This window comes from Notolabrus celidotus, chromosome 1 (genome assembly GCF_009762535.1).
Source record: "Notolabrus celidotus isolate fNotCel1 chromosome 1, fNotCel1.pri, whole genome shotgun sequence".
NCBI lineage: Eukaryota > Metazoa > Chordata > Actinopteri > Labriformes > Labridae > Notolabrus > Notolabrus celidotus.
The window spans coordinates 32441305-32466298 of NC_048272.1; the positions used below are offsets into that span (position 1 = coordinate 32441305).

Genomic DNA, 24994 nt, shown 5'->3' on the forward strand with positions numbered 1-24994 from the left:
GAGCCACAGAGAGATACAGGAGGAGCTGATTTATCTCAACAGGGTCACTGCAGACACAAAGCAAAACTTCCTGCTGCATAACTTTAACGTACAGCTTTGCACAGCAGCAGCTTCTAAACATTATAATTATTGAGTGAAGATGAAAGAGGAGGAAAAGAAGGTGTACTTTATTAGATATTACATGCAGGATTGCGTCAGCACCAAAATTAGGACCATATTTCCCATAAAACCTGTCGCTTCGAGTCACAGGACAGATTCTGACACTCCCCTTGTTCCTTCTTTAAAGTCACTGAGTGCAGAAGCTTTTAATAGAAGAAGATGGACTCAAGCCAACAGCTCTGATACATGCTAATGAGTGCAGCTGGAATAAAACACTGCTGTGCTGCAGCTTGGACACTGACTCCTGATTCCTTAGAAAGCTGAGAATTTTCCTCCTTTATCGGTGAACTGATGCAACACAGCTCTGGAGGTCAGAAATGTTAATCTATAACTCTCTCCTGTTATTGCTGCAACATTTACAAAAAGTGTAGGAGGGAGCAGAATGAAAAACGTTCTTTAAGGGCACCACGGCGTGCTGAACCAGGCTGTGTGATTTCAACTTGAAGAGCAATAGTGGGTTGAAATACTTTACCTTTGACAGCAGTCACATTAATCACGTATATTGCCTGCGTGCATTAGATAGCAGGCTGGACTCCTCTCTGAACGGTAAATAAGATGGACTCCAAAAAATGTACATAGAAGGAAAGAAGAGAAGAAAAACATGATGAAGTAGAAAGAAGTGTAGATTAAGAGGAAGAGTGTGGCAAGCATGTTTATCTCCTCATGACTGAGAGCTCTCTGTTTCCTGCCAACAGCTACAAACACAGCAGCGAAAATAAAAAAAAACTGATCAGGGTGAGTCGATGAAGGTCCTGTTCACAGTTTATTGACTCACAGAAACTTTGCATTTCTCCATCACTGGATGTTTCTTAAAGGAGAAATAAGGACATATTCCTCAGCGCTCAGCTTTCAGGCTGTTTATGGGAAAAATCTGCACAGAGGTTATTGAACTACTTCAAATATTTGCTCATTAGCTGACATCATTTCAGGAATGCACCATGGATGTGACCAGATTTTAAAATTGAAACTAACCCGTTATCTCTTGTTTATTATCAGTGATTATAAATGATGTAAGAGGTTTTTTACTTCATTGTTAAGGATTTAACACAATGTTTACTGAGTAAAGAGATTTATTCATTGTCTTTAAAGCAGCTTGGTGCTGGGACCAGGACAAGACCACTCTCAAAAATGTAGCCTTTATCCGAGTTGATTTTATACTACAGAAAACATTTTTCTGAAAAGTTAGCAATATCAGTCTCTTGCTTTAAGTCTTCTCTAAAGGAGGGCTATAATGCTGATCCATGTTTTACATATGTATAATGTTTTTCCCTCCACTCTGCACGTTGTAAGTTCAGTATTTCTCTGAAAGTCACTCGTAAGTATTCTGTTGGTTGAGAAGGAAAGTCGCACGAAAGGAATGTTTTCTCTTCTCAAAGACGACGGCACCAGAAAACAGAGGGAAGTTTTTATGTTTTCACGACACTATGTAGCTGTTTGTGCTCTCCACTTCACCGATGACTCCTTTGTAAACAAAGACCAGAACGAGCTGGAGTTAAGTCTCAACAGCGACTGAGGTACAGAGCTGTTCATCTACGAAGAACGTCTATGAATGCTCACGGCCAAATTCCGACTGATCCGTGTCCAGTCCGTCGACGGATGGGTTTCTATTTTAGTCAATGTGTTAACTTCCACTGGATCCGCTCCGTTGTGTTCCAGCTGCGTTCTGATCCGGCAGGTCAGAGTGGTCCAGATCAGATACACAAGACTTCTATATTTGTCGGATGCCAGAGCACGACACATCAATCTCAACAGAGCAGATGGAGTGGGACAGGAAGTCAGGCACCAAAACAAAATGAAAACATCTGGTTAATTGATCTGCGACCACTGTGTTTCAAACTGTATCTGTTTTAATGAATCTATTTTGTGTATGATTGTGTTTGTTTGTTTGTTTGTTTGTTGTTTCTAATGGAACCCCTCATCCAGGTCTACTGCCCTTCTCGCCCGCTACGCTCAGCCTCTGAAAAGCACCTAGTGCTTCCAGCACACAAGGCCTCAAAATCACTAGCTCGACTCTTCTCTTCTGTTGCCCCTAAATGGTGGAATGAATTGGCCAACTCCATTCGATCTGCAGAGTCCCTCTCTACTTTCAAAAGACAGCTACAGACCCAGCTCTTTAGGAAGCACTATGCACTTAGCTAGACTGTTCTCCACTGTTGTCCCCAGTGGCAGATCATGTCTTCCAGCTACAATTGACTGGCACTGTCCTGCTCTACTCTGGGAATCTGTGTTCAGCTCTTGAGTGACCCAGCACTTGGTACTTTGGTCATTATTGTGGTGATGTTAATTGTTGATGATGATAATGGAAGGTCTTAAATGGTTTGGTTGCTTCCTTGTAGATGTTCCTTATTTACTTTTGTGCATTGCCTTTACACTGCTTGGCAGTACCTGCACCCAAATTGACTTGAAGCACTTTGTTACTCTTACTGATCTTGTTTCCTCTTGTCTAGATCTTTGCTTGTGTTGTTCTTGTTCTCGTATGTACGTCGCTTTGGATAAAAGCGTCTGCTAAATGACATTGTAACATTGTAACATTGTAATGTGCCTGTGATCTCGACGACTATGGAAATGAGTGAAGCCTCAATGTCTTTTCGAGAATAAACAAAGGTTTTGAATTGAATTTTCAGAATAAAACACTCTGTGTTATCACCTGATCGTATTTCACTTAACTACAAAACGTCACGATAAGTGGAGCCAGGCCTGGAGTCAACAGGTCAGAGGTTTTCAGAGGACCATAAAGACAACATGGATGAGGAGAGGAGGAGGAGAATCGTCGAGAAAGCACAGAGCCGGACCGCAGCGGATCTGATGGAAGTTTGATGTCAGAACCACGAGCAGTAGGTAACATCATGATAGCAGGTAAAGTAAAAACCGCTAAAGTATAATAGCTATGATGGGAAGCTAACGGAAGCCTCAGATGTTTTTTGTGAAGGCATAACTTTTAGGTGGTTTCATGACTACGAAGCTGGGAGAGCTGCGTTTAACTTTATGTCAGTGGAGAAGCTTCACAACGAAGGTCAGGGCTGAAATGAGGGTTTTCACAGACACAAGTATAGTTTTTAAGAGGTTTTTTTTTAGCTGTAAATCATGTAAAGCTGCTCTAGGTGTCCAACGACTGACATAATGAAAGACTAAAATGAGTATAACAGGTTTCCTTTAACAGTGCATGACTCTACATATATTTATGATACTAAAGGGTTAGTGTTAACACAACAGAAGTTTAAATTGTTTTTCTGTCTTGCTTACAATTTGGCCATAAATCTTTGAATGTAGCCCTCTCTCTCTCACACACACACCCACACACACGCAAATCCACTGAAGCATGACTGACTTTTAAGGAGGTTGAAGAGTCACAGAGTGTTTAGTAAATACCCAGGTTGAAACAGAGCGAGGTGTCAGAGTAAGTCAAGCAAAGCAGAAGGTGTGTGTGCGCGCGTGTGTGTTCGTGTGCGCGTGTGTGTGTGTGATGTAAGGGACGCATCATCTACCTACGAGGATTAATCAGCTGTTATCTGCCCTCTCTGACTCTTATCTGGTAACGAGTTAGAGATCGAGTGTGTCTGTCAGCTCCAAACTGTGTGACGTTCACCAGTGTCAGTGTGTGTGCTTTGTGTGTGTTATTGTGTGTCCCTTCTTCACTCTTGCTCCCCATGTTGTTTGCAACACAAGCAGAAAATCACTAATACCAAGAAAACAAATACCAACATTTTGAATTGAATTATCAGGAAGTACAGTTTGACATAAAGAACAAAAACAACTAAAAAGCAACAGTCAGTTATTGTGGACAGCAAATTAGTATTCAAAAACAATAAGATACAATCAAAACTTAATCCAAACACTCCTTAAAACACCAGCCCCTTCACACACACACACACACAAACACACACACACACACACACACACACACACACACACACACACACACACACACACACACACACACACACACACACACACACACACACACACACACACCCTGAGCTGTAATTAACAGCAGTGCTCCCTCCCTGACCTCCTCTCTGCTCCTCTCTGCTCTGCTTCGTCTCAGGTGCTTGACGGGTTCATTAACATCAGGAAACCTCCTCTACCTCATGTGTCATCCATCTTTACCTCATTCCTTTCTTTCTAAATCTTCTTTTCTTACCTCACCTCTTCTTCTGACCCCACACTATCTTTTCTTTTTTCATTTCTTATCACTTCATCCAGCTTCAATCAAACTCCTCTCTTTGGTTTTATCCTCTCTCCTTTCTTTTTGGGTTCTGTCATCTCTCTCCTCCTCTTCCTCTAAATTACAGCTGGGTCAAAGGTCAAGGTTCATAGCATGACAGGACAAGGTACGTGCTGCACCTCCGGAGGGGCTGCATTTAACACAAACACAAGAATACACAGACACACAGACACAGACACACACACACACACACACTCACACACACACACACACACACACACACACACACACACACACACACACACACACACACACACACACACACACACACTGAGGTCACATTACAGTGAGTATGTGAGCATAGCCTTCTCAATTTTCTGACTGTTTTGGTTTTCATCCTCTCTCTATGTCTCTCTCTCTCCCCCCTCCCCCCTCACACACACACATACACGCGCACACGCACACACACACACACACATACGCACGCACCTTACATTCCTTACCATCTATTTCAGTAACAGTTGGCATTTTATAAAAGTTATCATTTAGAATAAATTGAATCATCTCTCACAGATTCCCCGCAGCAACACACAAAAGTTTATCTAATAATGAACCAAAAATGCAGACACACACCTTTCATTGCATTGCATGCCTGCTGAAGATGTGTGTATAAGATCGGTGTGTGTGTGTGTGTGTGTGTGTGTGTGTGTGTGTGTGTGTGTGTGTGTGTGTGTGTAAGCAGCTGTCAAAATGATAATTGGACATTAGTTCGTAGGCAGAGAGCACACGAGTACCTCAGGTCATGTTTTTATATCCGTCTGAGTGACCAGCTATCAAAATAAAGAATGTGTGTGTGTGTGAGAGGGAGATAACACACAGTCCGCTCTGTACTGTCACAGCTGTCCCTCTGTGTACCTTTTTTGTGTGAATGTGTGTGTGTGTGTGTGTGTGTGTGTTTGTGTGTGTTGTACAGTTTTCCCATCCCACAGTCCCGCATGAGGTCAGTGTGTTTTTCTTGGATTTCTTCCATGTGAGCGTCAAACCTCCTGTCAGAAAAAAAGAATCAGCAGCAGGAAAACGTCTCATCAGAAAGTCGAATCTACTCGAAGCCGACACAGGCGCACATCTCTGAAACTATAAACCCAAACACACGCTGACACACTCATATGCATACATCTGACTTTCAGATACATATATTCAAAACACACGTCACAGTTATGATCACACTCTGCATGAGGGAAAGCCTGTTTCAGCTTCATGTCTGGCTCTAAAACACAGTTTGGCGTTTGCGTTCATTTGTCCTCAGCATCATACAGGTGGAGTTTGACACATGGCGAACAAGAATTCACAACTATTTAAGTTCGTTGAGAGTTTAAAGGGCAGATTTAGTTAAAGCGAGGGAACTCAAGATTTTGATATCAAAATTGGATTTTGATATTTGATAAAATTCTGATTGTTATGTTAGGAGTGATACGTACTTTAAGCCTCCTCTTCTTTTCCTTTCTTCACTGCATACTAGGGCTGGTTCTCATGTAGGAAATAAGGAATAGGTTTGATCGTGTCACTGGTTTGTCCGATACTTTAAACATGCCTTTCCTAAGGTGTGCACAGAGAAGGTGCTTGGTCTCCTTTAAATGACGTCACAAGACTCAGGTGATGAGCTGCAGCTGTGATGTGATGAGGACGCTGACTTGTATAACTAAGACGAGACTCACCAACCGAGAAACCTGAACTCAGAGACAAAGCTTGGGCTTGCCAATCATCACCACCCCATCCAGAGCAACCCGGCAGACTGGCCTGCAGGTGAGCTTAGCCACTCTGCTGTTTCTTTTAATGAGAACCAGTCCCTTCTCTCCAATCTCTATCCTGTATCTATGGTTCACTCTTCAGGCTGGTGTTACACTTTAATTCATAGGGCAGTCTGTAACACTTCACTAAACTCCTCTATCAGCCAACACAAGCATCACACTTTTCACAGACATATTTTCTTCAAACACCTTTCTCAGTACTTTGTAAAGTAAAGGAGTTTTACAGTTGATGCACTCTGTTTTCTTCCCTGTAGCCTGCAGAACACGAGTGGAAGGTAAAACTACAAGAAACAGACATCAGATCACTGTCAAATCAAACAATGTGTAACCTCCTGCTAACCACTACAAAGAAAGTTTAAAATGCTGAAAAACTATTAATCCCACTTCTGGTTGAAAAGTTCACATCTTTTTAATGTGTACAGATGGAAAGGGTGACTTCTGAAAATTAAAATGTAGACGTCTACTAACCATGTTACTCTTTTCCTGAAGAAAACAAACGATCAGTTTTGACTACCAGCTGTTTATTCATCATGCATCACAAATCACTACATTAGAGTTAAGGGTTGTGGTGTTTTCTGCAACCAAGCATCCTGCTGCAGAACACTGTAGATAATTAACATTGGCTGTAATCCTGGAGTGCATCATAAATACAGCTGCTGACACCTCCATCTTCACCAGTTGACAAAAAAAAACACATGAAGTGAAAATACTGCTGCGACGGGAGCTGACATATCGTACTGGTGATTTTAGAGTCAAGACAGGAGGTTTGAAGCAGAGACTCACGGTTATGGAAAGTTTAATGACTCCTTTTTCTTTCAACGTTCCTCTAATCTGATAATCTCGTATCTAGGAACCATATTTGACAGAGCAGTCACTCATGATGTCACATCCCTTCTCTTAGGCAAAAAAATTAAAACTAAAGTTCTCAAAAAATGCAAATAAATCAGAATGATAAAGATTAGCTCCAACTTTTTTGGATTCACTTTGAGGGAGCTGTTATGCTGCCCACTTTTATACAGTGTATTATTTGCATGACTGGTCCTGTGATGTGCATTACCAGTAGTGTTTTGACAGAGCTTAAGTTTAGACACAGTTACAGATTGAAGTAATAAAAAAATATTCGGATAAATAACATATTTCACAACATTAACCATATTTAGTTTGGCTCCGAAACAACTTAACTCAAAATTACACAAGTGTAGAGATCTGTCAGCACCTTAAGGTGGTTTCTGGTTTTCTATGGATGACTGGACGGATGAAAACCAAAACCTGAATAATGTTTTGAAATACATTTGAATGTTTTTAAGCCTTTAAAGCATCATGAAATCCCCTCACACACACAGAGTACACCTGCATGTGTTTAACTGATCACATTTATATTTATGATTTTTTCTTCTGAAGTGGACTGGCACGAGAAGGACTGTGAAGTCGTGTGTTTGCCTGAATACATTTCTGTAAATGTGGAAGCCAAAAACCAGTGTCTGAATGTGTCAGTGGGTGTGTGTGTGTGTGTGTGTGTGTGTGTGTATGTGTGTGTGTGTGTGTGTGTGTGTGTGTGTGTGTGTGTGTGTGTGTGTGTGTGTGTGTGAGGGAACATGATGGATGTTTGGCAAAGTGTGTGTTTTTCAGAGGCCAAGAGATAATACAGAGCAGACTGCAAAGATGAGGGAGGAATATGTTTGCACATACACATACACATGCATGCAAACAAATCACAGGTAAAATTCTTTCAAGCATATTTCATCAGCACTATCATCTCTTGTTTTCCTCTCTGCTCGTGTCTGTTTACTTGCAGAAGATGCGTGCACGCAGACACAGACTGACACACACAGACACACACATACGCCCTGTCAGGTTAAAGGCTAACAGAGTGTGTCTCCCTGCAGGATGAGGGCTGGTCTCTCTGGATTCCTGCTCAGGTCAGACACCGGGTCAGTTGTGACGCACACAATTTCCCCTCTGTGTGTGTCTCTGTGTGAGTGTGTGTGTGTTTGTGTGGAAGACAAAAAGAAGTGGAGCTCACGGACGGTGAATATGAGACATGAAACACAAAAAGTGTACAGGATAATTTTGCAGATCACAGTGTAGGACTGTGTGTATTTGTGTGTGTGTTTTGTGTGTGTACTCGTTGCCCCTGGAGCTCCTGTCTGAGTATCTGCCTTATAAAATCTTAACAGTTGTTTTACTGTTGATCCTGCAGCAACAAACGCAGCCAGAGAACCTCGTCTTACTTCATTAACTGGGGTTTACTGATCACTTTACGGGCATGAACACTGCTGTGCTGCTACTGTTCATTAATTTACACAAACACACACACATGTTTCTTTCTACATGCAATCCATCACACGTCAGCGGTGTGACGTCATGAGATCTGCAGCAGAATGAGAGATGGACTATTTATGGAGAATGGAATAAAGGAGGTCACCTGGTCTCAAGGGGAAATCATTCCTGGAAGATGAAGTTGAATAATCTTTTTTTAAAGGGACAGTTCTTTTTTTTTTTTAATAAGTACTTGTCAACAGTGAGTTTATTACTCACAGGGGATGCTGGTCAGCTGGACTGACACCAAGCTAGGCTATCTACCAAGTACTTTAGCTCATCTTAAGAAACTCCAATCCAAACACTGATATCAGAATGAAATGAATCTCTATTTCGAACATTTTCAGCGCTTTACTTAGCCAACAGAAAGTCCTCTTTTTAGATGCAACACATACGTCCTCATCCTCCTCCCGCAGCGCTCTAATCAGCTGTTCTATGATGCACAAGTCAACCTGACTTTTGCTCTGTACAGTGACACTGCACATTGCTTCTTACTTGTTCACTTTTGTTCTTTTTTATGTTTATATGTCCATTTGTGACTGTAGTTTACATGTGTATGTGTTCCCGTTGGTGCCTCTTGGCCAGGTCCATAATGCGGAGACAGTGATGTCTGTAGAGTTTGTTATTTCAGCTCAGTCTTCCCTTTGAGCAGCTAACACAGTCTGTTTTGATCAGGTAAATATTTCTGATGTTACTCATGAAAATTGAAGAAAGTGGGTAAAACAGCGGCGTTCATTAAAGCAGGGAGCTCTGGATGGTGAGTGATGCAGACTGCAGCTGTATGTGGGCCGCTGTTATCCTCTGATTCAGAAAGGTCCGGAAGCACCGTTGTTACCAAGTCCCACTCCTGACAGTAGGAGCTCTGGGTTCATGGGCTCACACCTGCACCACCAGGTAACTTGGGATCTCTTCAGTTTCTCCCCTCTCTCCTTCAGCCTAAGGAATATTCATATGTGAACGCTGTTTTATACAGGTGTCCTCACTGTAAACGGCATGTCATCATCACTTTGAGTCCCTCATGTCTTAGTTTGGTTGTGTTTTTGTCACATTTGAAGCCCACAGACTCAAACAGCTGACCAAGTGCTACAGGCGGAGGAACAGTTCTATTTGAACAAACCCCACTTAAAAAAAAGCTGAACCGTCCCTTTAACTGAGCCGGTTACTGTTTGATAGTTTTGTTTAGATTACTGAAATCTTTAACTTCTAGATAAAATAACTGCATTAGAGTCCACACAAGTAAGACTTTTTAACTGAAGTCACTCGACTGTCTGGAAGTTATTCCCTTAGGTTTAGGGAGGCGGCCAAGAAATGGCACCAGAAGCTAGACACTAAATCCAAGTGACGTTTTAGCTCCCAGGTCTTTCAAAACATTCAGTGAAAGTTTCCTTCTTCACTCATTGTATCACTGACAATCATGACGTGTTTTTAAATGTGTTTGACTGTCTCCTTATTAGCAATCATTCCCAGTTCCTCCCCTCTCACTTGGACACAAAGCTTGTAAAAATCGTAAAGAACAACACTGTCTCTGCTTCGGTAATTCCATTCATCCCTCCACTCATTCATTCAGCGGACTGCTCTCCGAACAAACATCTCGCTAACCACCGCACAATGAAACCAGCCTCCCTGCACTAATCACTGCTGGAGAGGAAACAGTTGTTGGCTGCTCTGGTGTTGTTGGTTGCCAAGTGGGAAGCAAGCATTTAGAAACAAAGAAGTGTGTTAACTAGACTGGAAGTGGACGGATGACTCTGCTGGTGTTTAATGTGTCTGTACAGATCCTTAACTCCAACAATGAAGGGCCCTTTTCTTAATCTAGGTGAACAGGGTTGACTCTTTTTGATTGCTTTAATGTATAAGATAAGGTTTTGCACTGCACTTCCCATGAGCACCATCTCCCACTGTGGTAAAGACCTGTCATTTGTTGTTGAAGCAAATCAACAAACAGATTTTCTTTTTAATCCTACTCTTCTTTGTTCAGACAACTTTTATCAGGATGCAGAGTGATGAGGTCAAGTGTTGATTTGTAGCTACATCAAGTTATTTCCTCTTTAGTCCTCAAAAAGCAGTGAAGCATTCAGCCATCGGCATACACATTAAATCATATTCTTAGCCGTTTAGCTCTTTTAACAGGAACTTACTGCCAAATACATCTTATTGAATGCGAATACACAATTCTCTTTAACTAAAGTGGTCCTGACTGAAATATGATTATATCATCTGTAAATTAATTGATTCCAACATGCAAATAATAAGGGATGATGTACGGTGAGTGGGTTGTTTTTACAGATTGGAACCACCACAGGGTGAGCAACTCCAACCCAAAGAGGAAGGGTCTTGTCAAACCCTGAAGGAATTCCTCCTTTTTAACAATCCATCACTATATTTTGTCGATTAGTTCAGAAGACTGACAGATTGTTTCTGATGGTTACTAGTTTGTAGACTTCAGACCGTCCTTGTTGAGGTATTGGACAGAATGCTTTCGATACAATCACATTCATTTCCAGTGATTAATCAGGAGCTAAAGAAGTCATTTCTATGGTGCTATAAGGCTGGAGAAAACAGTGCTATATTACCTCTGCAACTTCCTAAACTTTAAGACCCCAACAAGCTCCCGCAGCTTGTACTTCTTTTGCAGAAATCCCTCGTAATGTAGGGCAACGAGTAAATTAACTCTGTCCTGAAATAACCTTTAATCTAAACTTCTATGATGACAGTTTGTTGTGTTAATACTTTGTCTAAATGAGGCAGTTTTCAATATTTATGGGCGTCGTGGAGCTCTTCAGCACAGCATCACCTCCATGTTGTTGATCTGTTAATCTCTTGTTTTATTCCTCCCTGCTGCTCCGGGGAAGTGTTTTATTGAGGAAAAAGCTCCAGCTGAGACCTCACAGCATAAAGTTTCTAAAACTCTGGAACAAGAAAAGTAGTTTTACAGCATGTTGGATGACATTCGCATGGTTACAGAGTCCTCTTTGAACACAGACATTACTTCATTGATCTTTATGATAGTGTTATAATGTTCCCTGCTCTGACTGCCACACATCTGCTGAGAAAATGGTTTTACCACTAAACAGTTTGACTGGACTGTTCTGAAAATCAGTTAGCCAGACATCAGGAAAACACCTCTCTTTAGTCCTTCTGACTGAGCTTTAGATTCAGAGTATAAAGTTAAGATGTTAACTGATAAGTGAACTGAGAAGTCAAAAAGAAAGTCAAAAATTCCACTCATTTCTGGCCTGTTGTTCTGGAATTTGTTCTGCCGTCTCTCTCTGTTATAAAAATGATCCCCAACTGAAAGTGTAAACTGACAAAGCTGAACACAAACAGCCTGAAAAGCTCCACAATCTGACAAAAAAGGGTCTCCAACTCATTGTAAAGCGGTGACGAATGACACTCATGATTAATGATGCAGCTCAAATGGGGCGCAGCAAATGTACATTGAATGGGTGAAGTTATAGGCAATAAAAAGTACATTAACTGTAGACATAGAAATGTAAGTCAATCTGTCTTTTGTCTATTTCATGCTGTGGAGTTTGAACCCCTAAAGTTCAGACGCTGAGGCCCAAACAGGCACAGAGACTGAGTCCAAACTGAGTCAACACTGGGTTTCTATTTTTCTAGCAAAGACTGTTTCTGTGTTCATTTAATCATTCCTTTATCAAATGTTCCGCCCAATTAATCCAAAACTGAAGGCAGAATTTTCTACTATGGTCCTGCTTGGAAAGGCTTGCTGTGATCTGGATTTGAACTCCTAACTTTCAAGTTATTGAAATTATCACATAGCTGCGATGAAGCCACATACACACACATTGTAAACGCCACTCTCCAAAGAAGAAATAAACATGTTTACAACCTGCTTAAAAAAATAGCTGTGGTCCGATTAGCTCTTCCCTCTTTTGGGACAAACTGTGCAGGATACATTTGTTATAATTCGTTATTTTAGAAGGTATTAGTGTTACAGGTTTTGCATATTTGGGGGCTGGATTAACTTGACTGACTGGCGGGCACACTGTAGCTGTTAGCAAGGAGGCTAAAGGCCCGCCTCAACTTCAGGTCGATGGAAAGTAAGGTTGAGTCAGCATTTCCAATATGTGGTCTTCCATCGATTGGCTTCAAATGTCCTCTTCAGAAACACATGGGCGACGTCAAGGGTAAGTTACGATGGTCATTAAGCCAGTTTAAAGAGAGTCAGTTTCACAACATGGAAAACGGAGGGTTCAGGCTTCTTGGTATACCCCAGATTTCAGAATCAGCTCAGTTTTCAGCATAATTCAACTGAAGTCTAGAAAAAGACCAGCTCCTTTTTGTTGTAAAGGAGCAGAGGTTTGAACCCGTCTTGGACCATATAATTCTCGTCCATTAAAAGGTACCCTGAGGGATATTTGACCACAAGTCGCACTATGGCATGACGTTTTACGGGTGGGTTTTGTTCACTTAATCGTTTTATTGCAATGCACGCTAGCAAAAACTGAGGTCAAGAATGCAAGGTTTAAATATTCATGAAAAACAGTCAACATGTTGTCAGGCCTCGAGGATGAAAACAATGATAAGAAGGACTTGATGCTGAATGGTCTGAGAAACAGGTTGTACTGTTTTGAAGAACAAACTCAGATGAATCCCAAACAGAGAAAGTAAGCATTGACTCCAGGAATCTGGTGATGAAACACAGATTCAGTTTCTCCCCTGTTGCCATGTTGTATCATCACTTGTTCATACCAGCATGTTCCTCTCTCAAAATGTTTCCTACCTGAGTGGGAGAGCTGCAGCCGGGGCCCGGTTTGGTTCAAGGTTTTGGGCTCTGGAGCAGAGCTGGAGTGTGCAGGCTGCAGCCACAGCAGGGAGACGAGGAACACCAACAGAGTCTGAAGAGATGTTCCTCCTCCTGCTGTCTGCAGGGCTGCAGCAGAGAGAGCCGTCATCTTGAGCTGATTCTCACTGATGTGGAGAGATGGATGGAAGAAGGTGTAACAAACTGGTCACATCACACTCAGACTGCAGCTGGATGGAGGAAATATAAGACAGAGGGAGTTGGGGATGGGTGGAGAGAGAGGGAGAGTAATTAAAAGTCATGTTAAATATAAAACACTGACTTAACTGCGCAATTGTAGCCATTCAAGCAGCATGAATAGAATGCTGTGTCACTCTGTTGGTTTGATGGTCCATATTTAAGTATCTCAATAACTATTGGTCATGTTGTTGTGAATTGTTTTGCAGATGTTCATGTTTCCAGACGATGTTTTCTCTTTACTTTTCCTCTAGCGCCGACACAAGGTTGACATTTGTAGATGAAACTTGGTACAGATGTTCAAGTCCACATTTGGGTGTTTTTTTAAAATAATTTTGCACATCCCTATTTTTGGCCCAGGGATTTATTGGCACTAAATTTGTTGCGCAATACGAAGATAACTTCTCCAAAAGTCTGCAGATCACATAAACTGAGCATAGCGTTAGTTCAGAAAGGCAACTAAGTCAAGCTTGGTGACCAGAGTATTAGCTGCTCTTAACACCAGCTCCTATTAGCTGACTGCTCATAATTACATCTACACATCCAATCAGCAAATGGTAAAATGTGTATTCTATTTAAAATGCTTCAGCCTGCCTTGTCTTGCTGCTCCCCCTACAAACTGCTTTACAACCCACCTCCTCCCCAGCTCATCCTTTTTGCTGTTTGATTTTACCAGTGCTGTATGTATCATCACTGATGCTCACTCTGCTCTGCACCCTGGGGTCTCTCCTGCTGTTCTCCCTGCCTTGGCTTTGCATGTATGCATATGAAACAACAGAGGGGAGGTGTGCTCTCCCCACCTCAGGCTTTGACATTCCATGTAAGCATGTGGAAGGAAAGGAAGCTCTTAGAACACCGACAAATACAACTTCTTGCATGCGAATGATTCAGTCTTTTGAGGAGAGTGGTCCTGACTGAAGTATCTTTAAAACATGGTAAAAGCAGACAAATTGGTAGTGAATGATTAAAATCACGACATTTACATACAAGACCAAGAACACACAGCTTCAAACCTGAACAGTCCCTGCATTTCAAGATGTATAGTTAGCCCTGAGCTTCAAGCACCCTGAGTCTTCATTCAGCCTCAGAGCTCTGCAAACACGGCTGCAGACAACACAAACCTTTTAACTCCAGTCAGACTCTGCAGAGCTCTGCTCTTCTGGATGTATACACTAACATTATCACCACTATTTTAACACGAGTAGAAGAGTTATCCAAGTGCACATTATGAACTTCTGATGATGCATTTAAAAGAAAAGGAGTGGCAACAGATTCCAGTAAAAAAGCCGGTAGTGGCAAACACAAATTATTGCTGGAATTTGAAATGTTTACTTTCATATTGGACGAGACTCTGGCCACAAGGGCAGCCTCTAAATCTGAGAAAACTGGAGATCTTTGGCAGCACACTTTCACAATGTGCAGAGGTCCCATTAATTACACATTTCTAAACAGAGAGACAGAGTGCAGCGCTCTGCTGATTTGGAGAGATCACGCTGAAAAACAGGCTCAGTACATTAGATTTGTATCTGCAGAGAGATTTAAAAACAAAACATACTGTCATGGCTGTAAATCCATAATAACATCACACAGTTTAATACACAGGATATTGGATACTGATATGACATCTAAACTATTCACCAGATTAAGATTGATAAGTTTTCAAAGTATGACTTTTCCAAAACAAAGAGATGAAGCTTGTACTCAGATAATTAAATTCAAGACATGACGTAAACAATCCCAAATGAAAGTCTAATTCAATCACTGCACATTTACAAAATAAACAAAGATCATAGCTCAGCGTTTTGGACGTATTCCCATATTCCCTCTGCACTCTGGATGTGTCCTCAGCGAGCTGGCAGACACCTGAATAAATCTGCAGTCACATGAACTTTACATGAAGCCAGGACTGGGTGGCTGTGTTAATGTGGGAATGTAGCTCACGGGGGAAACAGGTCAATTCATCACTTTGTATCGTTTACTTTTGTGGCGGCTGGCCAGTTTTAAGATTTTAGTTTGAGAAATGCAAGAAGAAGGAGGCTGCTGAGAGAGGAAAGACAGGAAGCGTGTTAGCTAGCTTCAATGCTGACTGCAGGAAATGGGGAGTAGAGAGTGGGGGAAGACATGCAGCAAATGGTCGCAGCCGGGAGTCGAACGAGGATTCTAGCCTCTGCATATAATATGTGACGCTCTTAGACCGCTAGGCCACCTGTGCCTCAGGCACCTTTATTTTTAGGGTTGTGTGCTTAAAAATATAGGGAACTGTGGCCTTTAATATCATTTGATCTTATTGTTAACATCACACAGCTGTAATGAGCTGTAGTTATGATTTCCTCTGAAAAATAAAATGTGTTCAAATTAAGTCTTTGCACGGACTGCATTTCAACCACTGATGGAAAATCACTTTGAAGAAATGCCATCACAATAACCATTTCAGTGCTTTCATCCTCTAAATGCCAGTTCTTCAGAATTATGAAACAAATGGTGTCATAATAGGATTTCAGCTGGTTTAAAACAGGAGAAATCAAGTCTCAGACATCCAGTCCATATTTGACCTGGATTTCACCGAACATTCAACGATGAAAATCTGGTTTGTGCTGACGGAGAAGAGCTATTTCTGACTACGAGTGATCTGTAAGAAGAATATAAACAAAGTGTTGAAACGTCTTTGAAATGCAACACTTCATTCCCTCCACTGTAACTTCAGCCTAACCATGAAATTAATCCAGATGGCACAGAAAGAAAGGACAACAATAATCTGATGGCAGCCATATCTGCAGGATGAGCCAACCTCTTTAGCAGGTTATAATTCATCACAATTTGTCACGCTGGCTGACCGGCTAGTATCCTGTCAGCGGGTTTTAAAGAGCTCAACAGGTCGCAGAGATGCCTGCTGAGAGGAAAGACAGTCACAGAGGTTTAACTCTGCTGCTGCTCCACTTTCTAATCCAAACTCTGCAAGACTTGGCAGCAGTCGGACTCAGACTGAAGCCGTCTCAATGTGGAAAACTCACAACTCCAAACAGAGCAGACGCGCATCCAAATATCTCTTATTACTGTTTGAAGTTCAACACGAGGAGAACGATGAGCATATTGCTCTCAAAGCAAGCAGACTCTGTGTCTCTCAGCAGCTTAATTTCTTCTCTAAACATCAATAACAGCTCCTTTTATTGTATTACTTTATCCAAACTCAACAGTACCAACTTCAAAAGACAAAATGTTCTGTTTGCTTTATATATTGTGGAAAATCAAACATCTCCAAGCCTTGATGCTCCTAACAGCCTGGGAATGACTCAAGACTTAATCACAACCTTTAAACACAGATCCTTTCAACCAGCACATGGTAGCCTCAGGATAAACCCTTTCAAATTAAAAGCCCGGCATTATAATCCCATGTGATGACACACTGTACTCTTTAATTCTCTTTTTAGTTTCATAATCCGTGAAAATAACAACCAGACACAACAAACAAACTTTAAAGCCACACATCCATGTATCTCCTCTGTGGCTCTGACCATTATTTCTCTCTCTGTCACACAGGCTTCACACTGTTTGTGTGTGTTTATTAAAGGAAGAATAACTGAGGGATACATTTATGGAATAATGTCAAACAGAGATTATCAAACTCATGTTCAATTGGGCAGCACCTTCTGAGCATGTGCAGTGAAGAGTAAACAAGTTAAATAAACACAAAAAATACTTATAAAAACAGCAGTAAACCTGTTACTGTCACAGGGTTGAGTGAAAACATCCAGCCACACACCGAGAGGACTTTCTTCCTCATGGGCGAGAAAGTTTAACCAATGAGAGCATGAAAAAATATGAGATCAGAAAAACCTGCTGTCACTAGTTTTGCAGGTAAATGATCATCCTTCATATGATGCTACCTCTGAGTGGTGTGCTTAACTCTTGACTTGAGGAAATGACCTCCTCAGAGCCGTCAACACGGAGACCGATGAGGGACGAACGGCCTCTTCCTCTCTGCTCATCTGACAAACAAAGTGTGTGTGTGCATGTAGAGACAGAGTTTTTGAAATTGTATTCATGTTTTTTGAAGATGAGACTTTTGAACTATTTCAGTATATTTTATGCCCCATCTCATACACCCTATTCATTCTGTCTTTAATACTTTTTACTTTCATGTCAGGAATGATCCCATTTAATGATCTTAAATCAATCTTTCTTCTCTTTAATCACTCAGTTTCCCGCCTTTAAATTGCTTCTGTAAACTACTCAATATTAATTTAACTGAGGGTGGTGACTCAGTGATCTCTGGAGTATAAATAAAGTTTGATTGAAGAATCAATGTAAGGAAAAAAAAGAAGTGATGAGATATCTAAATGTGAAAATAAACGAGAGTGTGTGTGTTTGTGTGTGTTTGCTTTGTCCTGAGGAAACTGTTGACAAGAGTTTGAAAAGAAATCCCCAAAGGAAGCATTGGCTTGTTTCCCTTGTCTGTTGGTTTGATTTAAACACACACGCACACACACACTTAGAGCCATACACACAAATAAACCTCAGATACACAAACGCAGAAGCAAACGGGATGCCGACACTTTGGGAGACTAAAAATAGTTTGTTTTAGGGCGTGTCGGGTCAGCTGCAGGTCACACAGGTCGGTGGGTAACAGATAAATTATCAACACGTTCAGAAGTATAGCTGAAGTATAGTACAGCTACAAGTTACAAAACTACTCCATCCAACCATTCATCAAAGAGACAAAGAAGAGATGCTTCAACGCTGCGCTTCAAGCCTACAAGAGGTGAGAGCATTTGGTGTTTACTGCTGCGTTCATGTGCTGTCGGACACATCAGAGAATCAAGCTTCTGAGTTGGGAAATGCTCCTGAACGCCTGTTCAAGTCGGAACAACTACATGTACAGTACTTCGGACACTTGGGCCAGAAATTGGTGTCTGACTTGCTGACATATTGGTAATCAACATGGCGGTCACACAATGTTTTGTTCATATTAAGAAGCTATTAACTAATTAACATTTGTCACATCAACTTTTTACTCAAATTTAATTTGTAGTATGATATCACCGTTAATTGTTGTTCACAGAGAGTGACCTAGACTTGTCAGAAAAGTTATTTTTTAACATTAGTTTGATATTTACCCATAAAAACAAGTGAGATGTGTTAGCTAAAGCAGGGGTTCCCTATATTCTTAAGCACACAACCCTAAAAATAAAGGTGCCTGAGGCACAGGTGGCCTAGCTGTCTAAGAGCGTCACATATTATATGCAGAGGCTAGAATCCTCGTTCGACTCCCAGCTGCGACCATTTGCTGCATGTCTTCCCCCACTCTCTACTCCCCATTTCCTGTCTCTCCTCAGCTTTCATATCAATAAAGGCATGAATGAAAAAAAAAAAATAAAACAAATAAAGAATAAAGGTGCCAGAGACTCGCAATCCCCAGGAGGAAATTACTAGAGTTGATTAAATTAATAAGTTTCTTCATACTTCATTTAGCTGGTCTGCAGAAAATAGTGTACCTACACTCACATGTGACTGTTACCTGTGCTGTAATGAATTAACCCACTGCTACTCACTTTTTTGTTAATTAACTGTAAAATAACCCTAACCTTACGTCATCTGACAACAAAGAAAGGCAGAAAAGTAATAAAAGCTTTATTTACAAGGCTTTATTTTAAAAGTAACGTCTATTGCTGTCTAAAATATCCCATTTTTAGATTACTTAAAAAAATATAAATCTAAAAAACATCTTCGGACCCTTCACTAGTGTCTTTTGACCCCCCAGGAGGTCCAGACCCACATTTTGGAAACCCCTGAGCTAAAGGATTTTTTTTTAATTTTTCATCATCCCACCTTGATTAAACAGTCAGGCAATGTCAAACCCGACTTTTTGAATTGAAAGCACGTGAGCCCGTTGACTCAGAAGAACAACTTCTAAGCTTTCAAACTGGGACCATCGAAGGAGCTCATGAATGCAGTATAAGATACAGGTTTTCACTGAACTGTTCTTCAAGGAGGAGAGCAGGAACCCTCTTAAATCTTTGGATAGAGCCACACGCTGACTTTGTGTCCCCTCTAACATGCTTAACTCCTAAACCCTCGCAGTACACATCGTAACAAATGTCAGTGGCAAAAATGATCTGATCTCAAGGTCTGTCATGTAGCTCAGGCACAGGTGTGATGATGAAAGATGTGGTTGAGTAAAATGGTTCCCATGACTATCAGCTCGTTTATCTTTATTTTCTCTTCCTGTTGCACCACAGGGGTCTGGGCTACACAATGAGTAAACAAAACAAGACCACTTTGTCACATCCAGGTTTTCAGCCGTGCCTGGACCTCCGTCATTGTACATGTTGAGATGTTGTTAGACATGGCATGATTCATTCTTTTGAATATTTCCTGTGTTGTTTCTGGTAGAGACGTGCTCATAGAGCGATGCAGGGCTGCAGAGAAAGACGAGGTGTGATGGAAACTTTTAAAGGAAAATCCAGAGAAGGGAGAAACACGTCAAATCATCAGATAAGAGACCGAGTCAGGCGGGGAAAGAGACGCTGTATCAAACTGACCCTGTAACCCACATCCTCCAACACAGCACTCCTGAAATAGACTGTTTTACTCTGAAATGTCAACTCTTTGTGTCCAGCTTCCTCTGTTAGTGTAGGGAGAAGTTTGTTTAAATAGGGCATGAATTAAAAGTCTAAAATGGATTTCCTTACTATAAAAAAATGTGCCACAAACATTTCAAGCTTCAAAAGAAGAGAAACTAGCAACTAGATTAGAGTTCTATTTTTATAGTTTAAAGCCCAATGACCTTCAGGCTCAGGGAAAAAGCTACAAACCAAACTTTCAAAAGTGAGTTAATGTAGGAAACAAATAGGTTTTCTTGTAATTGACATCACACCTCATCATAAAGTGGTTAAGTACAACTGCTCAAATGATCTTCTTTAGGAGAAACGTGCAACAAATTCAGAAATTATGCAAATTTAGAAATAGGTGCAAAAGTCCAAGACAAATACAACAGGGCAGCACATAAAAAATAATGAGATGCAAAAAGACGAAACGGCTGCACTGACAGCTAATGAGCTGCAACTTCACGAAATGTCAGGAGTTCGTGTGTGAATGGGGCTCTTGTAAGAGCACACTTTCAGAAGCAGTTGTCTTCTTTGTGTTTGGTGCAGAGAGCACTGCTATTAGTTGTTGACAATATTCACACCATTGATCTTAAATTGCGTAATCCAAGGCTAAAAATCAACAAGGATATTGAAGAGGTTCGATTAAACAAAATGTCAAGAGAATAGAAAAAGACTGACTCAAGACAGAGGGACAGTTTTACAGTCAACTTGCACCAAACATTCAAATCACAGGTGTGCTGCTACACCAGCAAAACTGATCTGAATCAAGTCTCTTTCAAAAGTTTTAAAAAGTATGAAGCACATAGATTTGCTTACATACCTGGAACTACAGCCTATAAGTCAGCAGATTCAGCGTCATTATGACAGATCAGACTGCAGTGATCAGTGTTGCAGGAGCAGATGCATGATGGGATGCACCGCCTGCTCCTACTGCAGCACCACTGTCTGCACTTTTGACCTGCTCTGTAAAATCAGAGCCTCTGAATACTTGAAATGCTTTCTCTGACCCCCGTCTCCCCGGAGTGCTCAGGAGAATAAAACCTGGTACCTCTGGTCCCTGCTGGAGGGAGTTGGTCGTTTCATTGTGTTTACAGGAGGATGGGGTGAAAATGTGGACGTACACTCAAGGGACAGCTGAAAAACCTCTCTTTAACAACCAGCTGATTTATCTGTGGAGGACAGCGGACCTGACTCCATCCAGTAATGCCTCTTTCCTCTTTTATTGTTGAATCTCTTATGACTTCATGTTTTATAGTTTCTCCTCTTCCTCTGTGTCCTCCTCACTCCTCCATATTTAATCCTCTATATCTCTCTCGACTGCTGCTCTGTGCCAGGTTCTTCTTTTTCACTCTGTCCTCTTTGCTGTTCCTCCCAATCCCTCTTTCCCCTCTCTTAGTGACACTTTCTTGATCCCTCTTGTCATCTTGTTGCTATGACATTAAGTTGAGCTTTCTCTGTCTGACTTCTTTAATCAAACTATTGTTTTCTTTTTCTCCTTCTTTCATGTAACGCTGTTTTTTTTCTTTCATAACTCCTAATCCAACCTTTTCCTTTTGTTACCCCTTCATTAAACCTCCCAAACCTGACCACACTCCCCAAATGTCTCCACCCTGTCTTGATACATCAGATTATGTTGGGCCCTCAGTGAGTTCTCTAACACACACCCTGAAATTTAGAGGAAACACAGGCGCAGTCATAAAAATATGACAATATGCTTGACCGATCAGTAACTAAAGACACTTTTGACTCATCGAACATTTCTGATCCAGGTTTTTATTGCAGCTTATTCATTTCATTTACTAGCTCTAAATATTTACACTATTAAAAAATTGGTTTAAAAATGTGGGAAACTTGGGAAAACAATGTACCGTTCTTCGTGAACAGTAGATTACTGTAAAAAAACCCAACATGTTGCTGCATAATTTAACAGTATAATACAGTTTTGTTTTAAAGTTTGTGACTGCCCATGTGAGTAGGGGCATGCGGCATCTCACCCAAACACCTCACACCTTCAGCTAAAGACTGTATTTGAAACAGGAATTGGTGTTTTTAATTTTACTTAGATGCAGAAAAAAACAAGAGGAAGAAGTGAAGCAGAACATTTTCTGTCATCTCATCCCTGCCAGGAAGAGGAGAGACTGTTAAGGCTGATTTATACTTCTGCGTAGCCCCTACGCAACAGGGGCTGACGCGGACATGAGCACCACATACTTGTGCGTCGGTGTGTCCGTGTCGACCAACAATTCTCCGCCGAAACGCCTGAGGGCAGTGCGGTCTCTCTGATAGCCGGTCGCCTTCTTCCGGTCCTGCTACGATCTCTGTTTACTTTTCCACATCGATTCAGAGCGTGTTATGTTAATCTACAGCTCATACATGTTGCTGTTTATCATACAGACATGATTACATGAAGAATAGAGAGGAGGAGATGAAATACACGGCCAATGTGTAGATCAGTTTCTACAGAGAACAGGTGCAAAGTGTAGGCAGACGTCCAGGACAGAGCCTTGTACCTGACTGTACGGCTGTAAAACACCTTTAAGGTTCATGTGAGAGGGCGCAGCGTAACCACATTCCTGGTTTACTGACCCTGTGTTAAAGGTGACTTAGAGGAGGATCTCAGGGATTGTAACAGTGGTGATGAGCAGCTTATGTAACAGACAGGAAGCTTCAGTTTATGAGCTTGTAAGGAATGTGTGCAGAGGTTTTAACCACCACCATGCTATAACATCAGAATTACATGTTTTTTTTACACTGGTTGCCACCTGCCGTGAAATAGAGGGAGAACGAAGGAGAAGTAGCAGAAGAAGATCCGGTAACCAGCTAGCCAGCCAGCATTTAGCACAGTGTGAGGCTTCTACTGCTGCGCAAACCAGATGACAGATGAAAATGAGGTGCCCAATTGTTAGTTTGTAATTTTAGGGGGTTACATAAAAAGACAGGGTTTTCATTGACTACGTTTAACGAAGAATAACACTCATGAGTTTAGCTTCAATTAGACGTTTCTGTCATGGGACTGCTGGTAACAGATACAATATAACTTTAAACATCATTAGACATGGATGATGACATGTAAGTAAGTCATTGCATAGTTTTTTTTTCCCTAAAATTACCACAATCATGATTATTTTATTTTTGCCACAGTCATCGTAAGTAAAAATCTGATATTGTGACAGCCCTAATAATGAGTAAAAAAAAACCTTATTGAGTGCTAGTTTGATTTCATAGACAACAAACAGCCAGCGGAGGTGCATGTCAAATTGGTCTCGGGCAGTGGGTTCGTGCTTCATAACTACGTAACCATGAGATGGGCTAAACCAAACTGGTAGGACTGAAAAGTTGAGATGTTAAAAACAGATGGTATTTAAAACACTGCTGCAGAGACTGCAAAGCAATAGAAATATTCACCCAGGATGACAGTTCAACCTTTTTACCTTTGTTCATTTGTAAACCAAAACACTGAAATGCATCAACATTTCTTTCTTCCATGGATGAGATGTGTCCATACTCAGCTGAATGGAAAAGATGAAAACCTTACGAGACAGTAAATCTCTCTCTTTGACGTCACAGAGAGGAAACATTTGTTCTTCACGCAACTGGTTTGATTTACTCTGCTGAGGCTTTCTGTTTCACTTGCAGGTTATGTTGAGGTGAAAACATTCACAAGAAAGACAAAAAGGACGACTTTTAAAGGTCACGACTGTTCTGATCTGAGTTTCCCTAAATATTTTTGGTGACACATCATCTTGCTCTAAGGCTTTGCTGCTTTGTTACAAATCTTTACAGCATTGTTCTTTCTTTGTAGGGCTGTCACAATATCAGTTTTTCACCTCACGATTATCATGGCGAAAAAAACCCACCAAAGTATTACTTATAGTACACTTCAGAATAAAACAAAAATATCAGTAAATCCAAAAAACTCCCAAACTGGCAAGGACATTTTTTTAGACACCTAACTTTCATCTGTTCTCTCCTCAGGCCACACAGGAGCCACACACATTGAGTAAATGCTGGCTAGCTAGAGTCTTCTTCCGCTGCTGCTTCATCCTCATCTGCCCTCTCTTTATGGTGGGTGGTAACCAGCGTTAAGAACCAATGTCACTCCCTATATGTACAACTAGGTATACATTAATATGCTTAACACTGTCTTTATTTTTAGCTCTAGATCAATATTTCATTATTTTTAAAAGCTGTCTCAATGCTGGTTTATTGCATCAGCCCAGTTTCTTTATCAGTATGAATCAGCCTTGGCTTTAAATAAAAGTCATTACTCCTACCACATCTTTTTTAAAGTTTTACTGTAACTAAATCATAGGAATAATCTAAGAAATCATAGCTTATTATTTCTGAGGGATTTGGGGGTTTGAATTTCCACACCTAAAGTCATCAAAGTTTTCCCTTTGAGGCAAAAATGCATGAGCATATCACACCAGAGAGAATACATTTAAAGCGTACCTGGAGCAGAGAATGATTTCACATCCCCACATGGATCAGTAAAGTCCTTCTCGTGTGTTTGGGGAGAAAGTATTTCCTCACGATCGGACAGACGGATTTGGCTATTGTGCAGAAACCGTGTGAAACTTTATCAGTTCAGGGATGTCAATAAACCCACTGGTATTAGTTTTATTCGGTTTGTGCAACCTGCTTCAGTCATAATAAATATGAATCATTAAAGAGTCTATTTATCTCTGAGGAGGGAATGATTGCAACATATTTGATCCAGAGTCAAACAAAAAGTTCATTTTAATGGAATTTACCGCAGCAGGAGACGTTAAATATCCTGCAGGAGTTTGCTCAGTGCGAGTGTGCAGGTGATACAGGCCTGTTAACGGCGGGTATTTATTTAACAGAATTTCAAGCTGAATACTTATAAATCACTTCCATTAAATTGAAGGTCAACTGACATCATTTTACTGTTGAATAACTGAAAAGTTCT

General features: G+C 41.0%; 1 protein-coding gene across 2 annotated transcripts in view; it reads right to left on the minus strand.

Annotated features, from left to right (window-relative positions):
• si:dkey-49n23.1 (semaphorin-3D) overlaps window positions 1-24994 on the minus strand; it is a 110527-nt gene that overhangs the window by 53545 nt on the left and 31988 nt on the right. For both annotated transcript variants that reach the window (XM_034689082.1, XM_034689083.1), the window contains one exon: window positions 13199-13449. In XM_034689082.1, the coding sequence (XP_034544973.1) occupies window positions 13199-13370 (172 nt within the window). In that variant the 5' untranslated portion in view covers window positions 13371-13449. The remainder of the gene's footprint in view (window positions 1-13198; window positions 13450-24994) is intronic.